Source organism: Pristis pectinata, chromosome 8 (genome assembly GCF_009764475.1).
Source record: "Pristis pectinata isolate sPriPec2 chromosome 8, sPriPec2.1.pri, whole genome shotgun sequence".
Classification (NCBI taxonomy): Eukaryota; Metazoa; Chordata; class Chondrichthyes; order Rhinopristiformes; family Pristidae; genus Pristis; species Pristis pectinata.
The window spans coordinates 942,240-969,578 of record NC_067412.1 but is presented as its reverse complement, the minus strand read 5'-3'; the positions used below and the strand labels follow the sequence as shown (position 1 = coordinate 969,578).

Genomic DNA, 27,339 nt, shown 5'->3' with positions numbered 1-27,339 from the left:
GCCAGTTCCTGTGCTGTACTGTTCTACGAGCACACCCCTCCCTGATCTCACAATCCTCCACATCCTTCTCCTTGGTGAATACCATTGTGAAGTACTCGTTTCGTACCTCACCCACTTCCTCTGGCTTCAGGCACAAGTTCCCTCTTGCTTTTGAGTGGTCTTGCCTTTTTCCTAGTTACCCTCTTGTTTTGAATTTATAAAATGCCTTAGGATTCTCCTTAATCTTATTCAGCAAGGACATTTCCTGGCCCCTTTCAGCCTCCTGATTCAGTTTAAATTCTCTCCTGCTTCCTTTCTATTCCTCAAAGGCCCTGTCCGATTTCAGATCCTAAACCTTACATACTCTTCCTTATTCTTGGACTAAATTTGCCACATCTCTTGTCATCCAAGGGTCCTGAACAGAACCTCCAATCACCTGGCCAGACTCATTTCCCAATACAAGGTCTAGTATTATCTACATACTGTGTACAGGTCCTCCCCAGGTTATAGACGTGCGTTTGGGAGACCAGGGCCGCAGGTGGGAACTCTGTTTGCAGCCACACTTCTGACGAACCCTGCCGTAACCTGAGGAAGGCCTGTATTGGAGAGTCGAAGGTTATGAAGAGGCAGGACAGTGGAGTGGAGATCATGGTCAGACGAGCTGTGATCCTACAGAAAGGTAGAGCAGGCTCGAAGGGCCAAGTGACTGACTCTGCTCCCGTCTCTTCCCATTGTCACGGACAAATTTTCAAGTTAAAAGTCAAAAGCTATTTTGAGGCCAGTTTTGCAGGAGGAAATGTGAAGTTTACCTCCTCTTTCCTAGTGGTGTTCCTATTGCTCCTACCCAAAACTACAGGATGTGGATGACAAATACCAGACTAACATGCTATTACACGAGGAATCAGTTCCAGAGCCCATTATGAATCAGTCTTAAATCAAGCCAGTAATTGCTGTAAACACACAGGCCAACTCGTCAATTAACCACTTTGAAGAACACATCTTTACTATGACACTGCATGTAAGAAAGTATACATTTGACAGTTATTAAATAGATAGGCTAGCCAAAAGAAAGTACATAACAATGACGTTCACATACAGTGCTAACATGCTCAAGGTGAGATATTTAGAGTTAAGCAACGGTGGTTCCAGAGAAGTTTTAAATTCAAGAATTTGAATTATTTTCCCAGCATCAAAAGTTTCTCAGATTTGACAGCTGCAATTGTGTCAAGTCAGGTATTCCTGGGCCTGGAGTTTCTGCACCTGGCAGATTGTTAATAGAGTTGACATTTAAAAGCCAAGTTCAGAGGCAAACAGGAAACATTAAACTCAAGGTGGGGCATGAACCAGAATTGATTCAATTTATTTTACTAAACAAAAACTCAGGAATAATTGTAGATTTTGCCCACAGAACCAGTTGAAGCTCCAAAGTGCCAACACACATTTTCCAGACCCAGACCCTTTATTTTGAAAGGGTGAGATCACAAAGCAGTCATCTTAATTTTCTTTTTTTTTTACAAAAATACATTGAATTTCATTTACAATGAAAACAAACTATGAAATGAAAGTCATTTCAAATAAAAATGTACTTGGTTGTCAACATAATCAAAAAGTTTAAAAGACACTTAGTTTGGTCATTTTCCCGGGCTAACTGCCCATCAAGTATTATGCGTTTTTTTGCGACATGTTCCCTGAATAACTTTCTACTACAACGCATTGTTGCACTGTAGCTTTCATTTTCACAGCTTGCCAATATTTCAATTTTAGCAGTGATCATTTGCATTATTTAACTGTTGTCCATCAATAGCTTCAGCACAAATGCACAGTAGGCTTCCATTTGATCAAGCTGTACACATTTAATGTGAATTTCAAGTAACTGGAGTTCAATGACTGCGTGCACAGATTCCCAACAAATAGATGGAAGGATACTTTCCTCACACTGACAAAAATGCAGCCAAGAAAAACACTAAATTGACCATTTCCAAACATTAGACACTGTACAAACAGACCACTCTCTGCATTTACTGCTGGACCCAGTGCTGTGGAGAAATATGATCCAGTTAGAAGTGTCATCACCTTTAAAATGAGGTGAAGTGGTTTTGTCAAACAGCTGTAAACGTGGTCTCATATCAAAGACAATGAACTTTAGTGTTGAACAGCTAGTGAGACTCTTAAGAGTCTCCTTAACATCGTCTATTTCTTTTGAAAGGCAGTGGCAACAAACAACATACTATTTCAGTGCCTGAATCCAGAAACGACAGCATTGACAGACAGACACGACAAGGCTTTGGTCAGGGCAGGTTCTAGCCTCATGCAGGGAGCCAAGGAAAAGCAGATTTTACATTGAAAATTAAAGTACACATCAATTTGGAAACCAAATCATTGCCCAAAGAGCCCCAAAGCTAAATAGAACACCCCAAATGAGGTGTGTAATGAGAGTTTATTTGTTCAGTGTATTGGGCTTTTTGGCCAATACCCAAGTACCCTTGATATGACTAGGCATTTGAGAAAAGTGCGCATTGTACCAAATTATACAATCCTAAATTGTCTAATGTTGGGCTGTAACTCGTAAAACTAGAAGAAGCCATGTAGAGATCAGTATAAAAGTGTTTAAATGTAACGCTCCCAATGTTACAGGGATGTAAACAGTAGCCTTAGCACCATTTCCAAAGTGTCACCAATGGGATGATCAAGTACAAACAAAATGCCAGTCCCTAGGACTGCTCAAGTTGCCATTTTAAAACATTTAGGACTACAATTCAGCACAGTGCATTCCCCCTTAGTTTCGATTTTACTCAAATCTTACAATATTGTACAGAACCAATTACGTTACCAATATCAAATTCATTCCAATTGAACAGCAATTTGTTTTCAAAGCTCGAGGCAATTTTCTGTTAGACCCTCAAACCCAAGTTCGAGTCACCTTTATTGTGCTCTGCACCATTCTTGCGTTTGATAGGCCTCCTGCGAGAGGGCGGGGACCAGTTCCCGTGCCCTTCGGGTTCCGATTCGTGGAGCAGGTGCCAGCTTTCTGTGCTGAAGGAGGAAGGTGTTGGGTTCATGCGGTCCACTGTGGGAGACAGCCTTGAAGTAGATGGCAACGGCTGTCTGGTGTCTGAGGAGGAGGAGCTTTCACTGGTCACAGATGAGTAGCCTGAGCTGAGTTCCCCTTGCAGCTCTCGGAAGGCACATGGTGCTGCAGATCTCTGTGAGCCAGGCAGCAGCTGATCATCCAGCAGGCTGTCGTCACTCTCTTCATCTGTTGCTTCACAATTCCCACTCGCCGCAGCTGCGTCCTCAACTCCAGCAGCATCAGTAACTGCAATAAGACATTATTTTTAGGCAAATATTGTGGACCAGCTGGTTAATTGCTTACAAAGAACTTTAAATACAAAGGAGAGGAAATATGAAGCAGCAGTCAACTGAAGTAGTGGCGTTAATAGATTTCCTTCACTCTCAGCATCAGTTATTCCCCACACCGAGTACACACACAGACTCTAAGGCGCCACATATACCTTCATTTAGAAACACAGATCAATCAAGAACAGAGAAAGTTCCATAAGAGTCACAACCGATTCTTTGCGAAGGGCTGAAGAGGACAGGGCGTTTGATGCAGTCGACGTGGATTTTAGCAAGGCTCTTTTGTCTATGTTGTCCTTTTATCCAAGGGCTGCAAAGAAAACCTGGGAACTATAGACCAGTAAGTCTAACATCTGCGGTAGGTAAGTTACTGGAGGGGCAAGATATACAAGTATTTGGGAAGACAGGCATTGATTAGGGATAGTCAGCATGGCTCTGTGTCAGAGATCATGTCTCGTGAATTTGATTGAGTTTTTGAAGTAACCAACAAGGTCGATGAGGGCAGGGAGGTAGACGTGCTACATGGACTTCAGTAAGGCCTTTGATAAGGTTCCACATGGTAGGCTGTGTGGGATCCAGGGAGAGCTGGCTAATTGGATACAGAATTGGCTTGATGATAGGAAGCAAAGGGTGATGGTGGAAGGTTGTTTTCCAGACTGGAGGCTTGTGGTTAGTGGTGTGCCCCAGGCTCGGTGCTGGGCCAACTGCTGTTTGGCATCTATATCAATGATTTGGATGAGAAAGAACAAGACGTGGTTAGCAAGTCTGCAGATGACAACAAAAGAGGTGGTGTAGTTGACAGTGAAGATGGTGATCAGCTGGGCAAGTGGGCTAAGGAATGGTAAATGGAGTTTAATTTGGAATAGTGCAGGGTATTGCACTCGGGAAGTCAAACCAGTGTAGGACTTTCACAGTGAACGGCAGGGCACTGGGGAGTGTTGCAGAACAGGGGGACCTTGGAGTTCAAGTACATGGTTCCCTGAAAATGTTGTCACAGGTAGACAGGGGGGGTGAAGAGGGCTTTTGCCATGCTGGCTTTCATCATTCAGGGCACTGAGTATAGAAGTTGGGATGTCATGGTGCAGTTGTACAAGACAATGGTGAAGCTGCATTTAGAATATGGAGTTGATTTTTGGTCACCCTGCTATAGCAAGGATGCCATTAAACTGGAAGGAGTGCAGAAGAGATTTACGAGGATGTTGACTTGAAGGGCTGAGTAATGGAGAAAGATTGAGCAGGTTGGGACTTTTTTCCCCCCATTGGAGCATAGGAGAATGAGGGGTGGCCTTATCGTGTACAAAATCATGAGGGGTGTAGATAGTGTGAATGTGTATGGTCTTTTTCCCAGGGTTGGGGAGTCAAGAACTAGAGGGCATCGGTTCAAGGTGAGAGGGGAAAAATTTAATAAGGACCAAAGGGACAATTCTTTCACCCAGAGGGTGGTCAGTATATGGAATGAGCTGCTAGAGGAAGTGGTTGAGGCAGGTACATTAAACATTTAAAATAAGTACAGGTAAGTGGATAGGAAAGGTTTAGAAGGATATGGGCCAAATGGGACTAGCTTAGATGGGAATCTTGGTTGGCATGGACCAGTTGGGCCGAAGGGCCCGTTTCTGTGCTGCATGACTCTATAATTGTAGATACAAGAACATTTGATGTCTACAGCAACATTGTGGCTCAGACTGAATCCCAGAGGCACTGGGTGAAGATGGCCACTCAGAGACCAAGGGTAAAGCACCAGCAAATATTGGGGTCCGAGAACCAATTCATTAGATACACACACACTTCTGTTGTGAAGTATTTAATATAATGAACTTACTATCAACATGTTTCTCCTCTTCACTTTCCTGGTCTCCTTCATACCCAGTGCAGGACAAGTCTAAACTCAGATCCACGAAGTCGCCCAGGAAGGTGTCCTCATGATTAGATAATTCAACAATAGGAGTTGCCACAAAGTTACCTCTGTCTTCTCGAAAACTATCTTCTCTTCGTCTGAACAAAGGGAATAAAATATTCAGGCAAACTTGCAACAGAAACATGATTTTGGCAAACTTGTTTGTACAAAAGATTCTCCCTTCTCCAAAGGTTAAGTGCACTGACCACTGGAGAATAGTGTAGACCTGTTGAGTTCAAGCATCGCTACAGACAGACACCTGATGTGATACAACAATTAAGAGATCGCTTGATCTCTTTCCACCACTACTCTCAAATTACAAGCCAGCGGGAAAAGCCGACATGCCGAGTGGAAGCTTTGCTTGATCCTGGTCCAGTTTAAAAGGACAAGTTAAGAAAATGTGATATTCTGGCAAATTTTGAGGTAAATTTAAAGGCTACCGCTCAGCAAGTTCTCCTCACTCTGCTGCCGAATGAAAGACAACCTTTGTTACAAGTGTTCAAGGCAGAACCTGGAACAGTGTATTGCAGAGTGTCCTTCACTAACCCAACACTCCCACAATACAAGAATGGGAATGGCAGCAGCACCTCGGGGATCAAGGTGGCACGTAAAGTAGAAAATTCAAGCAGGTAAATCGGTGTAGACACGTGGCAGCTAGTTAAAGGCCTACAGGGAGTACAAATTAGTGGTAGGTGGACAAGGAATAGGACTTCTGACTTCTCTACAACCTATCCTCTCTCACATGCCCACCAACTCCCCTTTGATAGTCCCACCAGTCATTAGCCAATTCTCCCGGCAGCCAGTGTGTCTTTGGAAAATGAGAAAACCAGAAGTACACATTGAACTGACGTGCCCTTCTTGCTTGGAGGAACTGCTTGATAAAGACTATCTTTAAGTTCTTTAGTTAAGGCTTACAACAATTCTTACCGTTTTGTTTTGTTGCCTGAAGGCGATGTCAAAAAGGTCTGGATCTCAGGAACGGTGTGAACAGAAGGTGGTGAAGGTCCACTTTCCTCTTTTATTCCCAGAAGACTACACAGCTCATTGTAATCCATCACCTAACATTGACCACAAGTGTCGTTAATAGAAAGCATTGCAACAGCCACTTCCAAAGTTACTCTCATCTTGAACCTTTATCCTGGCTTCACCAGCTTTCAAGGCCTTCATCGTCACATGCATTCAGAGAACCTTCTCCAATCCATTTGCTGTCTGAAGGGGGATGTAGTTCTGGGTTAACTGGAGAACAGTGGGCAAACTGCCCAGCAGATGTGACCAGTGTTTCATGACGTTTCTATTAGTAATGGAAAAGGACAAAGCAGGAAGAAACAATGGAACAGTACGCACAGGAACAGGCCCTTTGGCCCATCATGTTGTGCTGAACTAATTAAGCTAATGAAACCTAATTAAACTAACCCCTTCTGCCTGCACATGGTCCATATCCCTCCTTTCCCTGCACATTCATCTGCCCATCCAAGAGCCTCTTAAACACCTCTATCATATTTTCCTTCACCACCACCCCTGGCAGTGCATTCCAGGCACCCACTCCGTGTGTAAAAAAAACTTGCCCTGCACATCTCCTTTGAACTTTTCCCCTCGTACATTAAATGCATGCCCTCTAGGCATTTTGACCATGGGAAAAAAGATACCGGTTGTCTAATAGCAGGAGGAATGATTCCAGCAAACTTAGAGATCCAACCAATTAGGGTGGAAGAAAGAAACAGAGCAGGACATCTTTACAAGGGCACAGTCTCTGAATGTTCCCTCAGAGAGGAAACCCAAGCCAGACTCCCTGGAGATCTGTCTGACATAAAGGAAAATTAGCTTGAATATGAAATAAGATTGGCAGAGAGTCTGTAGAAAAATAGATTTTTGAATTTGTTAACTATGACAGGGGAATCACACAGGCTTGTGTAGCCACAAGGTTTGCCAGGGGAGTGGTGGCCTAACATTGTTGGAAGGAGCAGCACCACTGAAGCACGTGCACATCTGGCACAGTGCTGAGACCTGAGTACAAGCCCCACCTTACAGCTGTGAAATTTAAATCTGAAATTTTTAAACTCGTCAGTAATAATGATGGCCACAAAATAATAACAGACAATCAAAGGGCCACTGGAAGGGAACGTGACACAATTACTGGAGAAAAAGTACTGGGCAAACAAATTCAGCTCAAGACCTGATGACCTGCATCCTAGGGTCTTAAGAGTCAGAGTAATACAGCACAGAAACAGGCCCTTTGGCCCAACTGGTCCATGCTGACCACAGCATCCTCCCTGCTAGTCCCAGTTGCCCGTGTTCGTCCCATAACCCTCCAAACCCCTCCCCTCCATGTACCTATCCAAATACCTCTTAAATGTTGCAATTGTACCCACCTCGACCACTTCCTCTGGCAGCTCGTTCCAGTACTCACCACCCTCTGTGTAAAGAAGTCACCTCTCAGGTCTCTTTTAAATCCCTCCCCTCTTATCTTGTATCTGTGCGCTCTAGTCATGGACTCCCCAACCCTGGGGAAAAGACTGACCGTCCACCTTATCCATACCCCTCATGATTTTATAAACTTCTATGAGGTCGCCCCTCATTCTCCTGCGCTCCAAGGAATAAAGATCCAGCGTGGCCAACCTCTCCCTATAATGCAGGCCCTCTAATTCAGGCAGCATCCTCGTAAATCTCTTCTGCACCCTCTCCAGTTTGAAGTGTCTTTCCTATAACAGGGTGACCAAAACTGGACACAGCATTCCAGGGATGTAAAGGATGTGGCTGCAGAGATAACGTATGTGTTGGTTGTAATCTGCCAAAATTTCCTGGACTCTGTAAGGTCCCAGAGGATTGGAAAAACACAAATATAATGCTACCATTCAGGATAGGAGGGAACTGTTGGCCAAACATCTGGAAACGTTGGAATGTATCGAGAAGGTAATAGCAGGACATTTAAAAAAAGTCATAAGAGAAGCAGGTATCTGACAAATTTGCAAGAGTTCTTTGTAGATGCAAGAGATTGGATAAAGGAGGAGAGGATAGGCACAGTTCCAGAGGAAGTGCAGAGAAGGTTCATTAGCTCAATTCCTGGGATGAATGGGTTGACGTATGAAAGGAGATTGAGCAGGTCGGGCCTGTGCTCATTGGAATACAGGAGAATGACAGGCAACTTTATTGCAGCAGAGCATTCTGAGTGGGATAGAAGGGGCGGACACAGAGGATGTTTCCCCCAGTGGGGGCATCTAGCACTAGGGGCCACCCGGTTAAGACAGGAAGAGGAATCTCTTCTGTCCAAATGGTGTGGAATTCTTGACCCTAGAGAGCTGCAGAGTTGGTGAGTATACTCGGGGCAGAGGCCGACAGACATTGGAGTTACAAGGTATGGGGAGAGAACGGAATGTCGAGGCTGAGATTGGATCTCATTGAATGGCAGAACATTTTCAACGGGCTGATTTTCCTACCACTTGGTTTTGTTTAAAAAATGTTCATGTAGAAACTACTGGATTGTTGTAAAAAAGCAGTTGTGTTCATTACACCCTTTAGGGGAGGAAATCTGACGTCTTTGCCCAGTCCAGCTGTTACGTGACTCCAGGCCACTAACACAGATGGCTTTGAAAAGGTGTGCTGAAGCAGCCCAGCAAGCCAATGATGGATGGATAATGAGCACTGGCATTGCTGGTGATATCCTTACCCTAAATACAGAACTAAAACCAACATTAACAGCCATGATGTGGTTCAAAGTGCCAGAATGACCCTCTGCTACAATGCAGCAAGTTTGTAGATGGTGGGGGGAGAAAAAGGATACCACTTAAAAAGTACACACAACAATTAATTTGGACTGATGGATTAATAGACAGGCATAATGCAAAGACAGGGCATTGACGATCATTTGATTGACAGCTGTGCAATACACAGATACCTGTGGAGTTGTGCAGGATTTATCAACACATCACACCAGTTTTTCTACCCGGAATCACCTACCTTTTCCTTGCTTATTTGCTGATGACGTTCATCCTCAAATCTTTGCTTTACAGCAGTCAGAGAGACTTGCCTGTAATCCCTGGGCACTTCATTATGGAAGCTAGAAGAATTTATTTTTAAGAATAAATCACGCAAGAGTTAGTTTCTCAAGTGTTACCTTGTCACCTACAAACGTACATAATTAAATTAAGTGGATTTTTAAAAAAAGGCTCCAAAACAACCATTTACCCAAAAAAAAATGGACATTTACGTAAAACAGCTCAATACACAATTAAATATTGATGACACATGTAGCCATCATTCTCAGGGAAGTAGCAATGAGTTTAGGAGTAAAGCCCCTTCCCAATGCACTGAGCTACGTTGCCTGCAGATAGTGGAGAAGTATTATAGCTATCCTTTGAAATAGCACAACATACAAATGTTTAATGACAGCGTTGCCCAATAAATTGCTGGATGAAGTTTTGCAGTACCAAAAGGTATCCAGCACTAATGGGCCTGAAGATGGAGGCCTGTAAATATTTAACCCTCAAGCAGTAAAAGTTATTTATACAGTGCAGACAGTCTGCCCAGCACATTTTGGGCAATTAACATTAATATAGAAAAGAACCATTTGAGAATTTATACGCGATTGGACATATTATATAAAACCACACAATTAGTTGGATGGCATTTGGTAGTTCTCACCATTTTTTATGCAGGGTTATTACACATGGAATGAGACTCTCTAATGTAAATCCAGTGGATTCTGTAAGCTGGCTGGACCATGGCAGGGCTAGAAGAGAAAAGACAAAACCGGTGTTACAGCTACAGGGAGTTATGTGCTTTCAACCAGAGCCATCATTGAACATGCCAGCTCTTCATACTGGTACTGAATCAGATTCAGGAATGGTAAGAACACAGATAGCAGCCACTGAAGCCTGCAAAGAGAAATGAAGACAGTCCCACTCTCTGCCCTTTGCCCCGTCCCTGCAAGGTTTCTGCAATTTAAGCAACTCATTTCAAAACTGCGCCAAATGTCTGCTTTCCATAGCAATACAGTAATTCGGTGCAGCTAATACAGCACCATAAATGTTACTGATTCGAATAGTAGCATTTGCATTTGAAACATGCACGTCACATAATCTACACTGCTGTATACTAACCTTGCTTGTGGAGCACTCGAGCCAATAGCAAAGCAGCAGCAGCTGTCATGGAGGGGGAATAAACAGAGATGTCTGTATAGAGCAGTGACAGCTCGCAGATGTAGTTAAATAGATGGACGGTGTGCCTTTCTAGTGGAGATATTGCCAGCAGCACTTCTGCATAATCCAGAATGGTAGGTGTCTGTAAAAATAAAGATCGACATGAATTATGCACTAGTTTGAAAGGTGGATTTAATGTTCTCATATTGTCCCAATAAACTGCAGGAAAAGTCCACAGCTTTTAGATGAGAACCTACAATTTCAGTTTCCTTAAATGTACCGCTATCTGCTTAGACATTCAGAGAACGATGCACAGAAAATAAAATGAGACATCATTTTGGCAATTTCCGCATTATGAAGACAGTGCCTGGAATGGAGTGTTTCAGTTACAAGGAGTGATTGGAGAGGCAAGGTGTGTTCTCCCTGGAGTGCAGGAGATTAAGAGGGGACACAAATGAGGTATAGGAAGTTAGGACAGGTATAGGTAGGGTAGGCTGCAGATATGGATGAAATTAGAGCACACTGATGTACGGCAGGGGAGAGTGGCGAGTGGTGCAAGCAGCATTGCTGACAGCATTTAGGAGATGGCCGAGGCAGTTCAAGTGTTCGACTAGACACGAGCAAAAGTGCTGGAAGATGGGATTAATACGATAGGGGTGTCTAAAACTAGACGATATGGGTTTAAGGTGAGAGGGAGGAGATATAAAGGGGTACTGAGGGGTAAATATTTCCACACACAGAGAAGTTGGTATCTGGAACGAGCTGCCAGAGGAGGAGGAGGAGGCTGGAACAGGAACAACATTGAAGAGGCATCTGGACAGGTACGTGAATGAGCAGGGCACAGAGGGACCTGGAATGAATGCAGGCAGTGGGATTATATAGATAGGCAGGATGGTCAGCATGGATGCAGTGAGCTGAAGGGCCTGTTCCTGTGCTGTACAACTCTGTAACTGCAGTGTGCCTATCCACCTCTGGCTATGCCGCACACTCCAGTTGAAAGGGAAACAGGATCTGTTTATGGAAGAGCTTCATGGACCAAATGCAAGGGAATGTACACTGGACAGACTTGGAAATTTTGTACCACATTGTGATGAGTTTTTAAATTCCTTGCCCAAGCTCATTTTGCTCCATCTATCCTTGTAGTTTTCACTATAAACCAACGCCCCTGCTTCAGTTCTGCATGGCATCTGTAGTCACTCACTTTAATTTTTCCTCGAAGTGCAGAAATGATCTCTCCCATCATTCGTACTAGGTCTTCGTACTTGTAAGTGTTGTCCGTAAGCCAGACTGCTTCGCGAATTGTGAGGATCTCTTTACTAATAAAACTATGGAGGAAGAAATTTAAACAAAAAACCTGTAAAGACCTTGAATCAGAAAAATAAAACATTGTGCAGCAGTTTTATGAAGGTAAAATGGCTGTTTGTTAACCTTACCGTGTGCAGATAACCATACAGGCTATCCCCAACAACTGGAGTCTACCCCTGGGTACAGAGCGCAGCATCAGGTACCGATCTACATTTGCCACGGTAACGTGCAGACACAAGCTGGAAAAGTCCTTCATGCTGGTCACTTCCACGAGCCAATCGATTAAAATGTACCTGAAGGGAAGGAAAACTGTTGGTTATGCCACAGCCATTTCTATACAGGATTGGTTTGTGCAGATTTCAAAATAGCATAAAATGGCAGAAAGCTATGGTAAATGTGCAGGTAAGGGAGTACCCTGCTCTGCTAATGAGCACAAAGGGAGAAGCAACCGATTCAAGCAGATCTCCCACAAGCCAAAACAGTCCCTATTCAGGGTAAACCTCTTTATACAATGGGACACATTTTCCTAAGCTATCCATATGGTGTGTTATCAAATGCTTCTCAATGTCAAGGAATAAATCAATGACACTATTGTCAAATGTTAGACAGAAATAATTTCAAACTCAGTTGATTCTACGTCAGATCCACAAGATGTTCAACATCTTCCCAAAAAGATAAAACTCTCCCTTAATTATCAAACAGCAACATACAAGCACCATTCTCAACCACTGGTGCTATACCCATTACTGAGCCAAAATGGAAACTATCCCTGAGAGCAACAGCTTGCTTTATCGATTATAAAAGCATCCAACTTGACACCTACGAATTATTACATAAAGGAAGCTATTTTATTTGTTTGTGGCAAAATTGGATTCTCAGCCACTACATGGGAACGATGCAATGTCCAGTAATAGGTTTCTCTCAACACATGCTACCTGCCCTACTGAATGTTTCCGGCATTCTGTTTCAAATTCAACAAAACGACTGGACGTCAAGTTGTTTTAATGATGCAAGTTAAAAAGGTAAGAGAGGACAGTCCACAAGAACAGGAGCAAACTGAGCAGAATAGAATGCCTCCACCTACCCACTGTTGATTTATATCATTGAAATATATTCTTGAGAGAAGCTACTAATCTCATTTCAATTATCCCTGCAGCATAACAATCACTGCTGGGAGAGGAGTGTTCAAGATTCCCACTACCCTTTTGTGAGGGTCATGAATCTAGCTCTTACTTTAGGAATGTGTCTTTATTCAATGTTTGATCTTTGCACTGTGCAGATTTTCCCGTGGAGCATAAACATTGGCAGAAGTTAGTTGGGCGAATGGTTTGTGCTGTGTATAAACACCAACCTTCAAAGTCAGAAGTGCAATCAATTTATGCAACTTGCCCTTTTAGTGCACTGCAACTTTAGTAAATCTGTACTACATTTCCCTTCAAGGCCAATGTAACCTTCCTGACATGCAATGCCAAAAACAGACAGCATCCAGATGAGTTACTTGGATAGGAATGTTTCTGTTTAGTATTTCAACTTAAAATAAATCAACACTGAAAATAATTGCATTTACCTCATTGTGTCATTCATGCCCTTTTGTACTTTGAACATTTTCTGTTTGAAGGATGGACAGGAAGACTGAAAAATTTGGGCCACAAGATCTTTAGGTTTAGACTTCAGTCCAAGCAGACTGCCACTTCCACAGGCTTTGGCTAATGTCAACTGAAACAGAATTGTAAATACGTCTTACGCAATTCAAAAATTACAGGCTACTACTGCAAGACCCTCCCCTCAGATTTGTTAAATATTGTTCCCAGAACAATCCGGAGTCATACTCCAACCAGTGGTACAAATGTTGGCCACGGAGTTGATTGGGAGGAGGAAAGCACCAGACTGCAAGAAGCTACAGATTACGAAAGGAATGGCTGTATTGCATTCGACAGGAGCACGATCAATCATTTACGTCAGCAAGCCCACATTCTTGGATTCCCACAGATATAAACATCTATCGATCTCTAACTTGAATAGGGTCATTGACTGTGCTTTCACAGCCCCTTGGGTAAAAGAATTACTAACTCTTGGGGGAAGGTGGTCACCTCAATTCTGGATGGCCGGCAACTTACTTTGATATTTTGGTGAATGTATCTCCTTTATTCAAAGGAAAAGGGAGACTAAAAGCAGGAAGCTACAGGTCCGTTAGTTTAACATCTGTCACAGGCAAAGTGCTAGAAACCATTATTAAAGACGCTACAGCAGGACATTTGGGAAAATTTAAGATAACCCAGCAAAGTCAACAATGTTTTGTAAAAGAGAAATCATGTTTGACAAGGGTAACAGAGGAATGGGTAGATGTGTTATTCTTAGATTTTCAGAAGGCATTTGATAACATGCCATTTCAAAGGGTTATTGTGGAAGATGAAAGCTCATGACACATTGCCTGCCAGTCTCGTGTCCACGTCGAAGGAAAACTTCCCAAGTTAAATACTTTGCAGTCCTTAAAAAAAAACAGGAACAGGTTGTGTGACATTCTGCTTGGTGCATTCATCAAATCCTTAGGATATAATCCACTCAAATCAGTTGCCATCATAAGGCTAAGACCATCTTCAGATTGACCAGAGTGAACAAATGTTTTCAAAGTGAATTCCACCTCAAAATCAGTTTTGCACAGAAACTACAGGCATGGAACTAGCAGGTTTCAAGCCAGCCCATCCTACACAGCATTGCGGCAATTCCTCAGGTAATGGGACACCACTGTTTTGGTCATAATTTATAAATCGGTGAATGAGCAGAACTTAGATGTCCCACAATAATAACATTAATTTTAAATTCTTTGTCCATTTAAGTCTCCAATTAGGAAGCTTCTGTCAACTACGGTAAAGGGAATCAATGTTTGCTCCCTGCTGCATCTACCTGTGCTTCCCAGCATCCTTTTGTTGCATAATCACGCAATTTCCTCAGGCTCTGAAGGAACCTCCCAGGATCAGCCACCTAACAAAACAAAATCATCCACAAATACTGAATGGGAAGATAAGATAACATATCGTTTTAGTCACATATACATTGAAACACACAGTGAAATGCATCTTTTGCATAGAGTGTTCTGGGGCTGCCTGCAAGTGTCGCCATGGTTTCGGCACCAACATAGCATGCCCACAACTTCCTAACCTGTACGTCTTTGGAATGTGGGAGGAAACCGGAGCACCCGGAGGAAACCCACGCAGACACACGGGGAAATATGAAAGATCTTTTTGAGTCCTCTCTTAAACAAATCTTTTCTAAAAGTAAAAAAAACAGGGGGCCGAATTTAAGATTCAAAGTATTTGAATAAGTTCGAAATGTGCCTACCCCAAATCTCAAACCCACCAGCCTTTGCCTACGTATCCCATTTATCCTTCCAACCAGTTTTTAAAAAGGGGCTTCCTCACAGATGGAAGATGTGAACTCATCCATGACCACCTGTAGCACTACTCGCTCAAACTCAGGCTCTTTGAAAAATGCACTTTACCCACAGGCTCTGCTACCTCAAGGACGCTGAGCCAGCCTAAGACACATCATGAAAGTTATACCTCATTCAATTGTGGCCTTAAGTTTGGATAGCCAGCACCCAAATTATGAATCTGTGCAACTCTGGGAAAACATCATCGTCTGTACCAGTGTTTGTGATCCAAAATGAAGCCATAATGCCCATTTTCCTCATGATATGAAGGCATTTGGCTTATTGGAGAATATGCTGGCTCCCAGAGCAATTCCATTCCTCCAGCTATTTCCCTGTAACTTATTCGCTCATTAACTCTTCCTCGTTCTCCTACTACCACCAGCACCAAGGCTAATTGTAAATTACTGCATCAGTACATCTAGGGAACATGGGAGATAACCAGAGCACCTCCACACAGTTACAGGGAGAATGTGCTAACCTCACATGGCCAGGGTTAAAGCCAGGAACACCCAAAAGGTACTTGTTGGGACTCTGTAACTAGGAACCAATGCCCACCTGCATGAACAAGCAGAAACGGTCAGTCTAAAGTTCAGTCAGCTGTAATAAGTAGAAAGCCAGTGCCAAAATACTGGAACAATAGACCAATTAAAAGTACACAACCTTCTATCACAACCAAAGTTGCCATGAAGTACACATTTAGTTTCTCTCCGGACGCCCACCTCTCACTGAAGGCCACAGACAGAGCTCAGGCCTTTTGAAAGATTGAGCAGTATGTTAACACTTTCTGGAGAACCCACAGCACGTGCTGGATGCTGGAATAACAAAGAATTTTCCATTCCAGAAAATCAACACTGTATCTAACTTACTGCTTCTTTATGGTTTCTCTCCCACAAGTGGTAAGAACTTGGCAAACACCCGTGACAAGAAGATTCTTCGAACATTGATATAGCCTGCTTCTGCTTCTCTTCATCCTAAATTGAAGGAAAAGTTTATTTAATAGAATGCTGCTCGAACATTAACTTGCAACAATAGCACCTATATCACTGCATCATAACAAAAGTGATTAAATTAAATGCCACATCATACTGGTCAAGGAGATACGAGGGCACATAACTGCAACATGATCAGAACAGGGAGTGAAGGACTAAGCAGTCCTTTATTAAGCAGTCCTTAACTAAGCAGACCCAGTAATTCTAGGTCTAAGCAGTCAGATATGGACAATGGTCAGTGGAGTGAAGCAGAATCGGCAATAAGGCAACAGCTGAAGCAGCACTGATACAGATGGTTACAGGGTGAGAGAAGGTTGAAACTGAAGTGAAGGAGGAATTTGAAAGCATGGGATAAAAGGGTAGAATTTTGTATGAGCTCCAAAGATAGAGGGTGCAAACCTGAGGGAGACAAGCCAGAATAATTTTCATGTGCAGAAGTGACAAAAGGCATGCACGAGGGTTTCAGACGATGGGCTGATGCGGGGCCAGAGAACGGTGCTATGCAGAGGATTGCGAGAGATTAAGCTTAATTACTATGATACCAACCTCAAAGAGACTCAGAACTTTGGCCAAACAATAAGTTAGCGATGCCGCCTTAGCCTAAAAAAAGACAATAATACACGATGTAAAAACTTGCCCAGATCTGTCGCAGCATTCAGCACCTGTGCCCAATTAGTTCTGCAAGTTACAACAGTCTACATTGCACTTAGGAAAGGATCTCAATCCACTGCTTCTTTCACAAAATAGACAGTCTGCATTCAGCAAGGTGTTTCAATTCCTGTCAAATTTTATTGTGTCAGTAGATATTAAAGTTAATCTATAAGCAAATAACTTACTATCTTTCACATCCACTAGGGTACTGTGCCCTTTCCCTGATACTTGGAAATAAATAACAATAGCAAAAAAATAAAGGAAACTAGAAAGCTTCCTGAAGAACTGGAAGGCAATCTATTTGAAAACAATTCCCAACGGTAGATTTCCCACAGAAGAAAACTACGTTACTGCCCTGTTTACAAACCATAAAGAACTAAGTTAGCAGATACAAAACAATGCAAAAACTATTCTATAGATGAATTTATCAAGCCTAGTTGATAGAAAAAAACTTACTGATTGTAATTGGCACTCGTTCTTTAAACTATCATAGACAACGGCCTTACAGCAACTGCCAGTCAGAGACCACGGTGGTCTAATGAACAGCCAAACAAATGGGCTTGCATCAACATTCAGACTCTCAGCCAGACTGAAGAAATGGGAGGCCTTCAGTCCATTCACTTCAGCACGCCCTTCATCAGAAACTGAAACTGGGAAATAAAAGTGCATTTGATCACTTAACAGAAAGCAACAGAAGTACAGGCCCACAAAGTTGCATTTTAACCACAGGCCTGCCACAAGTTAAAAGATTGCTCAGAACATCAAGCTATTTCATTCCAACCCTTCTTTCAAGATTACAGTAGGCATGCATCGACAATCTATACATTTAAATAAAGCTCAGTTTGATAAGCTGCTTATTCTGGATTCCAAATTGGAGAATTGAAAAACTAATCAGATTCACTGTTGTGTTTGATGTTTGGTTATTTGCCCAAATAAATATCAGATTTTTCCAGCTTCCAGTAACTAGCTCAGACAGCAAGATGACCTGAACAAACCTCTAACTCCACAAGCAACTTGGCAAGTGCAGTTTACACCAGATTCCAGCAAGACAGTGGACTAGGCTAAGCTTTAGTTTCTGCACATTTTCAACCATCAACCCAGGATTCGTATCAATGCTGTATGCACATACGCGATTGTCTGAAATTTATTGTACATTAAATCTGTACTGGCACACTGATCCTTTGTACAACTGAGTTATTTGAACTACTTGGTCAAAGTAAACCCTTTTTTAAAAAGGAAATACATGCACAAAGGCACGCAGAATTTGCAATTTACTCCCCAAAGTTGATGACTCAAGTTTTGCAGTTCCTCACGAAGAGGGGACTGCAGGGCAGACATTTAAAACACATGGGGTGCGATACAGAAACCTACCACCGTTCCATTTGATAGAGACTAAAGGTGGAAGGTAATTGGTCAGGATTCTAAAGTATGTCCCTCAGGTGAATGTTAATAGGAGTGCTGACTGCTGTCACAGGTGGATGTAAAGATCCCCAAGCAATATTTTGAACTGGGCAGCTTTCTGCTGACAGCACACAAACGGATATTCTGGCTACTTTCATATCATTGCAAGTGTGGGCTTGGTGTGCACAACACTACAAAACAACTTCACTGGCTGTGAAGCATTTAAAATAAGGGTTGCAAAATGTACCATAGAAATACAAAGTCTCTCCAAATGTTTAAAGGAAATCATTACACAAAATACCACTGAGTCATGAAGAAAATGCAATGACATTTTCATCTGAAACATATAAATATTTAGTAATTTTATAAATACCAGCTGTTCTTCTAGACATTGTTCACAATAATCAACAGGTACAAGGTTTATGTGTCAAAACACAGTGTTTAAGGTGGTCAGTTCACTCAACGCACCAATGGAGCACCATTCAGAACAAATTCAGTCACACTTTCCGTCTGCTTCTGGCGGCTGGTGGAAAGGGCCGAGAAGCTCACTTTAACACACTTATTTAATAATGTGACATCCTTCCAGGTAGAAAACCAAACAGGAGAAAAATGAAACTACAACAGTAATTAAGAATATCACCCACCCTGCCTCACCCATGCCTCCGTCAAGTTGTGCATTGTGTCTGGTCCAGAATTATAATCACAGAACATTACAGAACCGAAATCTGCACTGGTGTTTTCCTAGTCTAATTTCACTGCATTGCCAAGTTCTCATATCATTTACCCTGTTCCAAACCAAATATCAAATTGCCTTTAAAAGAACTTATGGACTCTGCTTCACAGTTCCGTGGAAAGCATTCCAAATTCATTGTCTAAAAGTTCCTTTAAATCTTCCACTGATGTTTTGTGACCCATCAGTATAACATTTCATGCAGCAGGATCAATACTTACGCCCTTCATTGTAAAGATACGCTATCCCAAGCTTTACAGCAGCCTCAAAGTTTCCACTTTCTGCAGCCCTAGAAAAGAGAGAGTCATGAGGGCTGTAGCAGAGAGTTCCTCCCGTTCCCAAACAGATGCAGTTAACACTTTGGTTTCAATAGTTTAACAATAGTACACTTATGGTTTTAATAAGAAATCTGCATTTCATACATTTAGGAACAAAGTTCATCTTTCTTTGGGCACTCAAGGGGAAGGGCCAATGCTGGAATGAACATTTGCTGGTTTAGCACCTGAATCACACCAAGTAAACTGTAGGCAATGATGCAACAACACATACATGAAACAGTAATGGAACAGAATAGCTTGTTCCAAACGAGACAAGCGAACAAGCAAGAGATGAGGCTAGCTCCACATCACTAGTAGGGAAAATATTGGATTCCAGAAATGGCAATAGGGTACATGGAAAATAACAATAGGATTGAGCAGACAGCCTGGATTTCTGGAATACTGTTCAGATGGGAAGATATCCCTGCCCGATTTGTGACTGAGAGTAGATTGGTTCCCGGGATGGCGAGCTCGGTTGTATGAGGAGACCAAGGCAACTTTAGCTACTCTCGAGTCTAGATGAATGTCTCAAAGTATGGTCAACCATTCAGGACAAGTGAGAAGAAATGTCTTCATTCAAGAGCATAGTGAAATTCTCTATCCAAGAGGGTTGGAGGATCAGTCAGAGATCGATAGGGAATTAATGCATAGAGAGCTAGTGCAGGAGAGCGGTGCTGAGGTAAAAGATCGGGCAGGCAGGAGGTGAACGAGGAGTGGGCAGGAGGAGGTGATAAGTGCCTACACCTGCTTCTATTTATCTTCTTTGAAAATCAGACACGGAAACAGCAGCGCATTTTATAACCGTACCTTTCAAAGAGCCACCGATTTACTGGAGACGGCCAAATCTCCTGAAAATTTGCATGGGCCCAAACACTAGAGTGATTGTCAACAAGGGCTTTAAAGAGAGGGTGTACCTGAAAAGCAGGAGTAGAAGGGTTTCAACTGTCAACATCTCACACAATTTATATTAAGAACAACGCATTCTTTGAAAAACTGTAATGTAGGCAAGCACTCAGGCCACCTTAGTTCAGATAAGGGATCCTTTCCTCTGGACACAATCAGGGTCGCAGTGTGAGAACTTTTGGCTAGCTGCGATTGTGACCCATTTGTCTGTAACGTTGGTTCCAAGGCTATAGCAGCAGAACAAACTGAGATCTGCTCAGCTGTAAAATTAAAACCCAACCACAGCCAATCCAAACCTTACCCAACAACTTAACTCTTCAATACCCAACCACTGCGATTCAGAACCCCATCGAGACCCAGGCACTGGGGTTGCCAGGTCATCGAGAAGGACACAGGAGATTGACGGTGCACCCAAGCATCTACTGGTTTGATCATAGAACAGTACAGCACAGTACGGGCCCTTTGGCCCACGATGTTGTGCCGACCTACATAAACACCTAAGCCTTGATCAATCTAACCCTTCCCTCCTACACAGCCCATAACCCTCCATTTTTCTTACTTCCATGTGCCTATCTAAGAGTCTCTTAAATGTCCCTATGGTATAAGCCTCTACCACCACCCCCGGCAGTGCGTTCCAGACACCCACCACTCTCTGTGTAAAGAACCTACCTCTGACATCTCCCCTAAACTTTCCTCCTCTCACCTTAAACTGATGTCCTCTGGTATTAGTCATAGGGAAAAAGGTGCTGGCTGTCCACTCTATCTATGCCCCTCATAATCTTATACACCTCTATCAAGTCCCCTCTCATCCTCTGTCGCTCTAAAGAGAAAAGCCCTAGCTCACTCAATCTATCCTCATAAAACATGCTCTCCAATCCAGGCAACATCCAGGGAAATCACCTCTGCACTCCCTCTAAAGCTTCCACATCCTTCCTATAATGAGGTGACTAGAAATGACAATACTTCAGGTGTGGTCTAACCAGAGTTTTACAGACCTGCAACATTACCTTGCAGCTTTTGAACTCAATGAAGGCCAGCATGCCACACGTCTCCTTAACCACCCTGTCAACTTGTGTGGCAACTTTAAGAATTCCGCCATTAACCTTGAATTATATAAAAGAAACACTCACTGCACTGGTGGTCACTGCAATAGAGGGGGAATTCAGAGATTATCACTACAATACATGGAAATAGCTACAAAAATGTTTCACTAAAGCTCAGTAATTGGTAAATGTAGGCAGACTTGAATGTCAAATACTCTGGTTGTGGATTCAGCATGCAATAGTGCAAATGCTGCACATTGACACTAAGTACCACTTGCATATCTTTCTGACGTGAAGTGAGAGTGTGAACATAAGATTATTTGTTGCTCTCGTGGTGGAATTTTTTTTGTTCTCATCACACCACTTACATGAATGACAACTAACTTACCGCTCTGAAACGCAAAATATCCTGAGCAGGGAGACATTCCAAAACGTAAAGCAAAACGTCAGCTGGAAGACTGAGCAGTGTCAGGGCAGGTGTACTTTTCTTAACTTTCTGTATTGCAGGTAGTGAGACACATTTTGCACAGTTACAGTGAAACACTGAAAGTGAAAGATTAGAATGGTAAAGAAATTTGATTTGACATTTTGTTCTAGAAACCCTAGTTCCATAAAATACACATAAGAGCCAAAGCTGTTTAGATACCCTGTAGGGTTCCTGCCTTCCTACAATGGAACACTCACAAGAACTGGAGCAAATCAGGGGAAACCGGATACTGAACCAGCACCATGCCACACACTGGCAGATTTACACAACCTGCTTTACCTATTTCTTTTAAATGACTCCCGTCAAAATCATTCAGTACAACCTTCACTACTTCCTCCAACGGATTCCAATTTAGCTTAAAGGATTTCCTTAGCACAAAATTCAACCTAATGCACCTACCTAATATAACACGGTAAAATATGAAGTTATCCATTTTGGTGGATAAAACAGAAAAGCAAAGATTTTTTGGTGAAAGATTGCGAAGTATTGATGTTCAAAGGGACTGAGAGGTGCTTGTACTGAAAGCCAACCAGCAGTGCAGCTGGTGGTAGAAGGCAAATGGTACATTGGCCTTTATTACGAGAGGATTTGAGCGCATGAGTAAAGATGTTTTACTGCATTTAGAAATAGCCTTGGTGGGATGAGACCAAGTACTATGGACAGCTTTGGTGCCTTACCCAAGAAGTGATATACTTGCCCCAGGTGGATTCAGCGCAGGATAACCAGACTGGTCCCAGGGACAGCAGGTGTTGTGTGTGAGAAGAGATTGAGCAGCCTAGGCCTCTATTCTCCAGAGTTTAGATGAATGAGAGGCGATCTCATTGAAACTTACATAATTCCTGCAGGGTTTGACAAGCTGGATGCAGGGAGGATGTATCCCCAGCTGAGAGATCCAAAACTAGGGAACATCATCTCAGAATAAGGAATAGGACTGAGACGAGAAGAAGCTTCTTCATGGGAATCATTGGAATTATCTACCTGGGAGGTCTTTAGAGGCCCAGTGGTTGCACTCATTCAAACTGCCTGATTTCTGGATGTGAAGGGAATCAGGGATATTGCAGGAAAGTGGCGTGGAACTGACCATCACTCACGACTGGACGAACGGTGGAGCAGGCGCAAAGAGCCAAGTGGCCTCTTGCTTCTCCAATGGTTTTATGTTCCATCTGTAAACTGACAGTTATTTATTACATCATGAGGCACTCAAATATCACATGCAAACCACTACTTTGCATTAATAGTAAAAATTTTTTCAAATCAATCTTAAAACACAATCAGGCCACTGTTTTTGGCCATGTGCATACTGTTAACAAGGTCAGGGCTTATTGCCCATCCCTGATTGCTGAGAGAAGATGGCACTGAGTCAAGGCACATCTTTCAATGCAGGCTCCCCAACAACACAGATGGGGAGAGGGTCTGCAAAGGAAACCTTTCCTCTTCCCAAAAAACTGTTGTCAGCTGCATTTCACTCATTCAGAAGAAACTTCACGATACTATCCGCCTGCCCCTGCCCCACACCAGGGTACAACACTCCTTCTGGTCTGGCTCAGCCACAGGTCAGGGTGATCCCAGAGTGAACATCTGTGACATGGATACTGTGGAATAATCCATCACTTTCACCAATGGACACGTCCCAGGGCGGACGGAGACTTCACCATCGCTCCCCCACCCCTCACCCCCAACCCTTCCCCCCAACCCTCACCCCCTCCCCAACCTTCACCCCCACCCCCTCTCCCCACCTCTCCACTCCCCTCACCCCCTCTCCCCTCCTCCCCTCACCCCTACCTCCCCCCTCCCCTCACCCCACCCCCTCCCCTACCCCCTCCCCCCTGCCCCCTCCCCTCTCTCCCCTCCCCCCTCTCCTCCCCCTCCCCCTCCTCTCCCCCTCCCTCCCTCCCCTCTCCCCCTCCCTCCCTCTCCCTCTCCCCCCCCTCCCTCCCCTCCCCCCCCCCCCCTCCCCCCCTCCCTCCCCTCCCCCTCCCCCCTCTCCCCCTCCCCCTCTCCCCCCTCCTCTCCCCCTCTCCCCCCTCCCTCCTCTCCCTCCTCCCCTCTCCCTCCCTCCTCTCCCCGCCTCCCTCCCCCCCTCCCTCCCTCCTCTCCCCCCCTCCCTCCCCCCCCTCCCTCCTCTCCCCCCCTCCCTCCCTCCTCTCCCCCCTCCCTCCCCCCCCCCTCCCTCCTCTCCCCCCCTCCCTCCCCCTCCCCCCCTCCCTCCCTCTCCCCCCTCCCCTCCCTCCCCCTCCCCCCTCTCCCCCCTCCCCCTCCTCTCCCTCTCCCCCCTCCCCCCCTCTCCCCTCCCCCCCTCCCCCTCCTCTCCCCATCCCCTCCCTCTCCCCCCTCCCCTCCCCCCTCCCCTCCTCTCCCCCTCCCCTCCTCTCCCCCCTCCCCTCCCCCCTCCCCCTCCTCCTCCTCTCCGCCCTCCCCTCCCTCCCCCCTCCTCTCCCCCCTCTCCCCTCTCCCCCTCTCCCCCCCCTCCCTCCCCCCCTCTCCCTCTCCCTCCCCCCCTCTCCCCCCTCTCCCTCTCCCTCCCCCCTCTCCCTCCCTCTCCCTCCCTCCTCTCCCTCCCCTCCCTCCTCTCCCCCCCCCTCTCCCCCCCCCCCTCTCCCCCCTCTCCCTCTCCCCCCCTCTCCCCTCTCTCACCCTCCTCTCCCCCCTCTCTCACCCTCCTCTCCCCCTCCTCTCCCCCCCTCCTCTCCCTCTCCTCTCCCTCCTCCTCCTCTCCCTCTCCCCCCGCTCTCCCCCTCCTCTCCCCTCCCTCCTCCCCCCCTCTCCCTCTCCCCCCTCTCCCTCTCCCCCCCTCCCTCTCCCCCCTCCTCTCCCCCCTCTCACCTCTCCCTCTCCCCCCGCTCTCCCCCTCTCCCTCCCTCCTCTCCCCCTCCTCTCCCTCCCTCCTCCCCCCCCTCCCCCCCTCCCTCCTCTCCCCCCTCTCCCTCTCCTCTCCCTCTCCCCCTCCTCCCCCCCTCCCTCTCCCCCTCCTCTCCCTCCTCTCCCCCTCTCCTCTCCCCCTCCCCCTCCTCTCCCCTCCCCCTCTCCCCCCTCCTCTCCCTCTCCTCCCCCCCCTCCTCTCCCCTCCCTCTCCCCCTCCCTCTCCCCCTCCTCTCCCCCTCTCCCTCTCCCCCTCCTCCCCCCCTCCCTCTCCCCCCCTCCTCCCCCTCTCCCCCCTCCCCCCCTCCTCTCCCCTCTCTCCCCCCCTCCTCTCCCTCTCCTCCCCCCTCTCTCCCCGCCCTCTCCCCCCCCTCTCCCCCCGCCCTCACCCCCCCCTCTCCCCCCCTCTCCCCCCGCTCTCACCCCCCGCTCTCCCCCCTCCTCTCCCCCCCTCTCTCCCCCCGCCTCTCTCCCCCTCCTCCCTCTCCCCCCTCTCCCCCTCCCCCCCTCCTCCCCCTCCCTCTCTCCCCCCCTCTCCCCCCCTCTCCCCCTCTCTCCCCCTCCTCTCCCCTCTCCCCCCGCCCCCCCCTCTCCCCCGCTCTCACCCCCTCCTCCCCCCCCTCCTCTCCCTCTCCCCCCCCCTCCTCCCCCCCTCTCCCCCCCTCCCCCTCCTCCCCCCCCCTCCCCCTCGTCCTCTCTCCCCCCCCTCCCCCCGCCCTCTCCCCCCTCCTCCCCCGCCCTCTCTCCCCCCCTCTCCCCCCCCTCCCCCCGCCCTCTCTCCCCCCGCCCTCTCTCCCCCCTCCCCCCCCCTCTCCCCACCCCTCTCCCCCCGCCCTCTCCCCCCCCCTCTCCCCCCGCTCCCTCCCCCCCCTCTCCCCCCTCCCTCCCCCCCCTCCCTCTCCCCCCGCTCCCTCCCCCCCTCCTCCCCCCCCTCTCCCCCCTCCCTCCCTCTCCCTCCCCCCCCTCCCTCTCCCTCCTCCCCCTCCCTCCCTCCCCTCCCTCCCTCTCCCTCCCCCCCCTCCCTCTCCCTCCTCCCCCTCCCTCCCCCCCCCTCCCTCCCTCCCCCTCCCTCTCTCCCCCTCCCTCCCCTCCCTCTCCCTCCCTCTCCCTCCCCCCCTCCCCCTCCCCCCCCCTCCCTCTCCCCCCTCCCCCTCCCCCCCCTCCCTCCCTCTCCCCCCCCTCCCTCCCTCTCCCCCCTCCCTCCCTCTCACCCCCCTCCCTCCCTCTCACCCCCCTCCCTCCCTCCCTCTCACCCCCCTCCCTCCCTCTCCCTCCTCCCCCTCCCTCCCTCCCCCTCCCTCCCCCCTCTCCCTCCCTCTCCCTCCCTCTCCCTCCCTCCCCCTCCCTCCCTCTCCTCCCTCTCCCCTCTCCCCTCTCCCTCCCTCTCCTCCCCCCCCTCTCCCTCCCCCCCCCTCTCCCTCCCCCCCTCCCCCTCCCCCCCCCTCTCCCTCCCTCTCCCTCCCCCTCCCCCCCCTCCCTCCCTCTCCCCCCCCCCTCCCTCTCACCCCCCCCCTCCCTCTCACCCCCCTCCCTCCCTCCCTCTCACCCCCCTCCCTCCCTCCCTCTCACCCCCCTCCCTCCCTCTCCCCCCCTCCCTCTCACCCCCCTCCCTCCCTCTCCCCCCCTCCCTCTCACCCCACTCCCTCCCTCTCACCCTCCTCCCTCCCTCTCACCCCCTCCCTCTCACCCCCCTCCCTCCCCCCTCTCACCCCCCTCCCTCCCTCTCACCCCCCTCCCTCCCTCTCACCCCCCTCCCTCCCTCCCTCTCACCCCCTCCCTCCCTCTCACCCCCCCTCTCTCACCCCCCTCCCTCCCTCCCTCTCACCCCCCTCCCTCCCTCTCACCCCCCTCCCTCCCTCCCTCTCACCCCCCTCCCTCCCTCTCACCCCCTCCCTCTCACCCCCCTCCCTCCCTCCCTCTCCCTCCCTCTCCCTCCCCCCCTCCCCCCCTCTCCCTCCCCCCCTCCCCTCCCTCTCCCTCCCCCCCTCCCCTCCCTCTCCCCTCCCCCCCTCCCCTCCCTCTCCCTCCCCCCCCTCCCTCTCCCCTCCCCCCCCTCCCCTCCCCTCCCTCTCCCTCCCCCCCTCCCCCCCTCCCTCCCCTCCCTCCCCTCCCCTCCTCCCTCTCCCCTCCCCCCCCTCCCCTCCCTCTCCCCTCCCCCCCCTCCCTCTCCCCCTCCCCTCCCCCCTCCCCCCTCCCCTCCCTCCCCTCCCCCCTCCCCTCCCTCTCCCTCCCCCCCTCCCCTCCCTCTCCCTCCCCCCCCCCCTCTCCCCTCCCCCCCCTCCCCTCCCCTCCCTCTCCCTCCCCCCCCTCCCCTCCCTCCCCCCCCCTCCCTCTCCCCCCCCCTCCCCTCCCTCTCCCCTCCCCCTCCCCTCCCCCCCTCCCTCTCCCCTCCCTCCCCTCCCCTCCCTCCCTCTCCCCTCCCCTCCCTCTCCCCCCTCCCTCCCTCTCCCCCCTCCCCCCCCTCCCCTCCCTCTCCCCCCCCCCCCTCCCCTCCCTCTCCCCCTCCCCTCCCCTCCCTCTCCCCCCTCCCCTCCCCTCCCTCCCCCCCCCTCCCTCTCCCTCCCCCCCCCCCTCCCTCTCCCTCCCCCCCCCCTCCCTCTCCCTCCCCCCCCCCCTCCCTCTCCCTCTCCCTCTCCCTCTCCCTCCGCTCTCTCACCCCCCGCTCTCACCCTCCGGCCGCATCTTCAACCGACGCCGCCGGTCCCGTCCACCCACACACCGAGATCCGCCGGCGCGCCGCCGCTCCCGGTGCTCGCTCCCGCCGCCGCCGCTCCGGCCGGTGCTCGCTCCCGCGCCCGGTGCTCGCTCCCGCCGCCGCCGCTCTCCCGCCGCCCCGCGCACCGACCGTTTCAAACCCAC

The 27,339-nt window shown here is 47.9% G+C and overlaps 1 protein-coding gene across 7 annotated transcripts; it reads right to left on the bottom strand.

Annotated features, from left to right (window-relative positions):
- Positions 1 to 956: 956 nt before the first annotated feature.
- ccnf (cyclin F) lies at positions 957 to 27,339 on the bottom strand. 7 transcript variants are annotated; one of them, XM_052022554.1, is made up of 19 exons: positions 27,150 to 27,339; positions 22,703 to 22,791; positions 21,523 to 21,677; positions 21,099 to 21,194; positions 19,996 to 20,102; positions 19,093 to 19,160; positions 17,197 to 17,390; positions 16,636 to 16,689; positions 15,967 to 16,071; positions 14,575 to 14,652; positions 13,238 to 13,386; positions 11,799 to 11,963; positions 11,567 to 11,690; positions 10,327 to 10,507; positions 9,869 to 9,956; positions 9,185 to 9,284; positions 6,158 to 6,288; positions 5,156 to 5,328; positions 957 to 3,295 (listed from the first exon to the last, which is right to left on the bottom strand). In XM_052022554.1, the coding sequence occupies exons 2-19, from the start codon at positions 22,782 to 22,784 to the stop codon at positions 2,871 to 2,873; spliced, it is 2,475 nt and encodes an 824-aa protein (XP_051878514.1). In that variant the 5' UTR covers positions 22,785 to 22,791; positions 27,150 to 27,339; the 3' UTR covers positions 957 to 2,870. The 7 variants fall into 7 exon arrangements, with proteins under 7 accessions (XP_051878514.1, XP_051878515.1, XP_051878516.1 ...); XM_052022555.1 differs by having other exon boundaries at positions 22,703 to 22,784; XM_052022556.1 differs by lacking the exon at positions 22,703 to 22,791.

Bases quoted from the DNA above. Each gene is read 5' to 3' on its own strand.
- ccnf (XM_052022553.1), bottom strand. From the start codon at position 22,705: ATGGTCAGTTCCACGCCACTTTCCTGCAATATCCCTGATTCCCTTCAC. The intron at 10,508-11,566 runs GTGAGTGACTAC...TTATTTTTACAG, and splicing joins CACTTCGAGGAAAAATTAAA to ACACCTACCATTCTGGATTA. The intron at 6,289-9,184 runs GTAGGTGATTCC...GGTCAATGTTAG, and splicing joins AGCAAATAAGCAAGGAAAAG to GTGATGGATTACAATGAGCT.